This window comes from Nematolebias whitei, chromosome 1, assembly GCF_014905685.2.
Source record: "Nematolebias whitei isolate Nwh7 chromosome 1, NemWhi1, whole genome shotgun sequence".
Classification (NCBI taxonomy): domain Eukaryota; kingdom Metazoa; phylum Chordata; class Actinopteri; order Cyprinodontiformes; family Rivulidae; genus Nematolebias; species Nematolebias whitei.
This window is the reverse complement of record NC_056498.1, coordinates 39,662,229-39,668,479: the sequence shown is the minus strand read 5'-3', so window position 1 is coordinate 39,668,479 and position 6,251 is coordinate 39,662,229. Positions and strand designations below refer to the sequence as shown.

At 36.3% G+C, this 6,251-nt stretch overlaps 1 protein-coding gene across 1 annotated transcript in view; it reads left to right on the top strand.

Moving 5' to 3' along the window:
- Nucleotides 1-2,431, top strand: part of LOC119412592 — an 11,255-nt gene extending 8,824 nt beyond the window's left edge. Inside the window, exons 4-5 of the mRNA XM_037679659.1 lie at nt 2,170-2,319; nt 2,420-2,431. Coding sequence (XP_037535587.1) covers nt 2,170-2,319; nt 2,420-2,431 — 162 coding nt within the window. The remainder of the gene's footprint in view (nt 1-2,169; nt 2,320-2,419) is intronic.
- Nucleotides 2,432-6,251: the final 3,820 nt, after the last annotated feature.

The window sequence follows — 6,251 nt, the reverse complement described above, 5'->3', positions numbered from 1 at the left end:
GCTGCTGGTAGAGTTTTTTTTGATGTCTCAAATCGTGTCCTGATAGACAAGATGTGAAAGATCTTTTTTTGTAATACCACTATCTACCTTCATGTTTTTCCCCCTTTTCATATCTAAGATTATTATCTGATAAGGATAAAATGGCCGCGCTCTCCTGTAGTTGCAGCATCGTGCACTCCGCCCATCTTTCGGACGACTGTACGTACATATTCGCGTTGTACCTCGATGCAATCCCAATAGAGTTTATTCTGATATAATTGCTGAAAATATTTTTGCTTTGTCCACCCCCAAAGTATCAAAGTAAACAGCTGCTTTTAAAACTGTTTTAACACTTGAAGTCTTGAAACGGTCTTCCTAACGTTCGTTCACATTTTCTATCCTCCAGTATTCACCATAACGTTATCAATTGTGTTACAAAAATGTAAATTAAACAAAGAAACGCCTTCTTGTTTATTGTTTAAACAGTCACGTATGGTGAAGGTCTAATTAGTATTGACCGCAATTGTTTAAAAAAAAAATCTTTGCAGTGAAGTAAAGATTTCAGACAAACAATGCATTTCTTTGAGGACGACAAAGATAACGTTACTAACACATAAATATTTACCTCTACGTTAGATTTATTGTTCTGGATAAAGTTTTACAAGGCCTATGCTAGGTTATCTACACTTTAGCTTGCTAACTTCAGAGGCATGTAGCTAATGACAAGTGGTTTTGAGGATTGAAGATAATTTACTGTTGGTTTATTTAACAGATCAGTCACAATAAACTTACCATGCTCTGTTCAGCAAAACACTCTACACTGTATTATTGCTCGCTGCTTCAGCTGCGCTGAAAGTGAAAGTTAAAGTGAACGGCCATGACTTGAAAGTAGTCTTCATGCGCCCTCTGCTGGATACAATGTACAATTACAGCTGGTTCCCAGCATTTTAATGATGATAATGTGTTATCTATTATCATCATTGTATGTTCCCATACAATGGCAAAATTGGCTCTCTGCATTTAACCCCTCCACCACCAGGTGGTGCAGTGGGCAGCTATTGAAAGTGCCTGGGGAGCATTCGGTGATAGGGTGTCCTGCTCAGAGACACTAGGGGTGACAATCAGAAGTATTTATATCGGCGCATAACGGGACAGTTATCACTGATACTGATATTCAACCTTTATTTAAATTATTATATAATTTCCCTCTGGGATTAATAGTTTTTTTATTTTTTTTATTTAGACAGGTTAATCCCATTGATCCTCGAGGACTCATTTACAAGAGACCTGATTTCTTAAGAAGCTGCCTCAAATGCCTTTATCGACCTAAAATATAGACCCCTATATCGATCAGACCCTAATTAGTAATTCTGAAAAAATAAACTACCGGAATAATCTAATTCAATATGCACAATTTGATATAATTGATAATGATTGATATGATTGATATGATATGATCTATAGGAGTTTATTGGCAAGTTTTCTTTAAATGTATATTTTGTTTTGTTGGTAGATATGATATGATTGATAATTGAATTTGATATAATTCAGGATAATCCTTTTTATGTCTGATTTCATACTTTGCAGTAAGTACCTTTTAAAAATTTATATTTTATTTCCCCTGTCTACTTTTTATTTTTTTTGGAAAGTAATACGCACTGCACACAATTAAAATGTTCTAATTTGTACAAACTCACATACTTTGGTGTATAATGAGAGTAATTTGGCTCTAGTTGGTTTTATTTTTACAGATATGACCTGTAACCTTTTTATTTCAGTCACGGAGATTTTGTGCTTTATATTTACTTTTGGGGAAATTTCTATATTGTATTCATTTTCTGCAGCTGAAGAACTATGTAAGATGAAAAAAATAAATATTTGTGCTTTTTAGACGTGACTTTACTAAAACGATAAAAAGTCTATGGTGAAAAACAAAAATCAGCGAGTTCAGCTGACGTGGAGTCAGTCGTACAAGAGTCTGTTTAATAAACGAGACAAACATAATTTTAAGATACAGAAACTCAAACACCACCAGTGTTGTTAAAGCTTATTGTTATTTAAGAACGTCTTCAATACACTTTTACCAAAATCGTCTTAATTTACTTTAGACATTTCCTTCCCCTAAGTAATAATAACGTATCGCCTGATAATCGTTGCATCCATCATTCTAATCTTATTTTTTTGTTTCAGCCTTTGAGGTTCGACTCGGTCTTGCTGTTAATAACAAACCTCCCAATGGCCAGCGTTAAGTACACGGAGACGGACATGGCAAGTCTTCTCAGCACTTTTGGATTCAAGTACGAGCATGACAACATCTACGTTATTCCTCAGAGGCAAATGGTGAGAGCTGGTTTTAATTCAGCGTTTCGTCCGAAAATGTTTTTAAATGTTGTTTATCCGGATGCAGCCAAGTTGGGCATGCTGGGTCTCCTCTTCACAGATAGAAAAGTAATGATGGTACTAAATGTGTGTTTGTGGATTTTTCTTCCAGGCTTTTGTCCTCATGCCAAACCAGCTTTCGATGTTGGACCTCATCAGAGCGTCTGTTCACAACGGCCTCATCCTCAGTAATCATAAACTCTTCTTACACATCGTCAGGAAACACATGTTAATGTCTCCGGTAAGCAAGAAGAAAATACGCTTGTAGTTCTGCTCAGCCTGTACACAGTAGGTAGACTCCGATAAATATTTAGTAATTTTAGAATTAAACGAGTTTGTGCACTATTTTATATTAAAACATGTGACTTGTGTTTCATTTCTTTATTTAAACAACTGTATCTGCTCTCTGATGACTGATTTTTGTAATTTTATGTATATTTAGTGAGCTTGCCGTGTTAGAACAACTAAAAAGTGTTTATATATATATTTTTTTTTTGCACTGGAAAAAGATTAGCTAACTTTTTCAATCAAAAAATGTATTTTTGTCTTTTTTCACGTTTAATTAATTAATTTTTTTGTACATAAAATGAGCTTTTTAAACTAAATCATCATAAAACTTGAGCCCAACAAAGAGAAACTCATTCTGAACTGCATTTCAAAGTTTTCACTTTTCCTCTTTCAGCTCGGCTTTTATAAGACTTTGATGGACCTGACGCCTTTTGTACGTATCAAACGTTCTCCATATTTACTGATCACCCTGTAAAAACCCAACTCTTTTAAAAAAAACATGCTTTTCCTTGAAGTTTGATTCAGGCAGCGTTTTGGATCCAATTAGAACTGATGGTTTTATGGTGTGTTTCTGTATTTAATGTTGGCGTTACCAGTTTTAAATGTTTCTTGTTGCTTTTGATTATAATCTTTTAACTCATTTGTAAAGCATTCAGTCAACTTCTGTTTTAAATGCTGTAAAAATAACAACTGACATTGACATGGGCCATTACATTTTTAAGTTTGACTTTTAATTGCTTATATAGTTGTTGAAATAATAATTATAATTATAATTTATTCAATTTGTACTGCACTTTACATTTTACAATCTCAAAGTGCTCCATTTCAAAACTTTGAGAGAGAGTAAAACATGGACTAACAAAGGTCTAAAAAATTTAAAGCTAAAAAAACTAAAAACAGCAGGATTTAAAATAGTTGTGTTAAACAAAGCAAAATATTTCTGCTTAAAATGTCATTTTAAGCAAGACATGCTATAAATGTCCATTTTGCTGTAGATTATCTACAAGCAGCAAACATTTACGACAGCTGGTAAATGTTCACCCCAAGGTCAGACTGTGCAATGTCACGCTAATCGTACAATGACAAATAATCTAGGAGCTCCATCTCAGGTAGGTTGGTAAAGTTCATGACAGGACAAGTAGAAAAAGACTGAACTCGTAGGATGTAAGAGAAAACTTCTCTACAAAAAGAAGACAGCAGGACTTTGGTTTGTAATGTTTCCAGGTAAATGAGGCACAAGATTTTTGGAACAAACCAACACCAAAGTGGAGATGTTTTCCCACAAAGGTGGTCTCTCCCTGGTCTCGGACTGCTCGCAACTCAATAACTTTCTCTCTAAATAGTCAGAATTGTTTCAGGCATCTCAAACCACTCTCTGTTTATGTCACGAGTGTTTTCGAGGCGACTCTAGAGCTCTCTAGCTGTACTCTGACAGAAAACATGTCCAGTAGAGCCCGACTGATGTGGAAATTTTGGCTATCGCTGATAACTATTGGGAGGGGGAGGCGTCCACCTATAACCAATATAATGGCAGAATTTTTTTTAGCTCTGTCCACCCCCAAGTATCTTAAGTAAACAGTGACTGAAGGGGGGCTTGTCTATTTAGCGCAGCTGTTAGCTAATCAGATCTACATTATACGTAGTCCCACAGCAGGTTTACAAGTGGTGCACTGGTCATAAAACCAGTCTTCCTAACGTGGTTCACATTTCCTGTCCTCCACCATTCACCATAAAGTTATCAAGTGTGCTACAAAAATATAAATTAAACAAAGAAACACCCTTCTTGTTCATTGTTTAGTCAGTCACGTATGGTGAAGGTCTAATTAGTATTGATAGCGGCATTCAAAAAAAAATTTTTTTTTAGAGAAGTAAATTCAGACAAACGATGCGTTTCATTGAGGATGACAAAGGTAAGAAAATATAGAACTTTATTGTTCCTTCAGGAAATTGTTGTGCAAGAGTTTCAGTACAAGGCAACATACACAAGGAATCACTCAAGATATAAAAAAATAACATAGAATATAAAAACACCAACAATTAAGGTCTAAAACTGTTCAGGTGCAGACAGAAACATGAAAGTGTTTACTGTAGTGCAGGATTAATTTTATTGTCTTGTGTGTAGAAAGGGGGAGGAGTTAAAAAGTTCCATAAACACAGGGAACGATGACATTACTAACTGATATATTTTACCTCTACGTTGGATTTATTGTTCTGGATAAAGTTTTACAACCTATGCTAGGTTATCTAAATGTTAGCTTGCTAACGTGAGAGGCACGTAGATAACGACAAGCGGGTTGGAGGATTGAAGATAATTTATTATTTTTGAATTTTTAATTTTACAGATCAGTTAAAATAAACTTACCATGCTCTGTTCAGCAAAATACGCTACACAGTATTGCTCGCTGCTTCATCGGTGCTGAAACTGAAACTTAAGTGAACGGCCTTGACTTGAAAGTAGTCTTCATGCGCCCTCTGCTGGATACTTTGTACAATTACGCCATTTGCAAGTAAGGACACGACTTGTCCTTAGTGTTTATATTGGCGCATAATGGACCAATTATCATAGATACAGATATTAACGCCTATATCAGCCTGAATTAGCGGTCCTACCGATATATCAGTTGGGCTCTACTTTGACTACACATCAATGTGAAAACGTCATCAGTCTTTTGTCTTAATGTAACGTTTACCAGAACTTTCACTGAATGAAATAAAGTACAATAGAATTAAGGGAACACGAAAGGAAACGTAGAAATGATGCTTGTCTGTTGGATTTGAGTCCTCTCCTGCTGTCGTTGGAACAGAACGTGAACCAAGACGGGACGAGTTTAATCTACATCCGTGACATTTCTCCAACTGAGATCGCTGAACTTAAAAAAGCTCTGGGTAAAATCGGCCTCGTCAGAAACTTCCTGCCTCTTCTCAACAAGGTACAGCACGATGACAGGTGCATGTTGGAGTCCATGCGAACTATTTGTTCCTGATGCGCTCACGTTTCCGTGCGTTGCAGGTTTTTATTGAGTTTGAGTCGATTTATGACGCTGATCGGCTCGGCGTGTGGTACAGCTTCCTGAAAAAAGGCTTCGTCCACGTAGTTGAACGGATTAAACTACCGAGAAGCTCCAAGAGGGCTAAACGTAAGGAAACACATTTCTACTTCAGAGGTTGTGTAATCAAATGGAAGTTAATGGAAGTAATTTTGATGTGCTTGACAGCGAAGGGCTAAAAAAACAAATCTATCCCACACATCTTAACAAGTGACACTCAGTTCTTTTATTTTTGAGCTATTTGTTTAATTTTGCCTCTTATGGATGCCTCTAGAGACAGGATGCCGTCTTTTCAATTATTTTTATCAACCATATGTTTTTTGAATTAAGGGTGTTGCAAACTAAGAATAAAACATAAAAAGGTTATCCAACAATGGTTTTGAACCAGTTTGACATGACACTCGACGAGGAAGAGGGCCGGCTCCAGTAGAGGGGGCGTGCCAAAGACACCATCTTAGCACCAACATAACTGGTTTGTTCCACTTTGGAGTAAGCTGTTTGGGAGAAGAATCAGTTTTGTGTTGTGTGTTTCCTTGACTGATGAAGCCTTCTGGATGG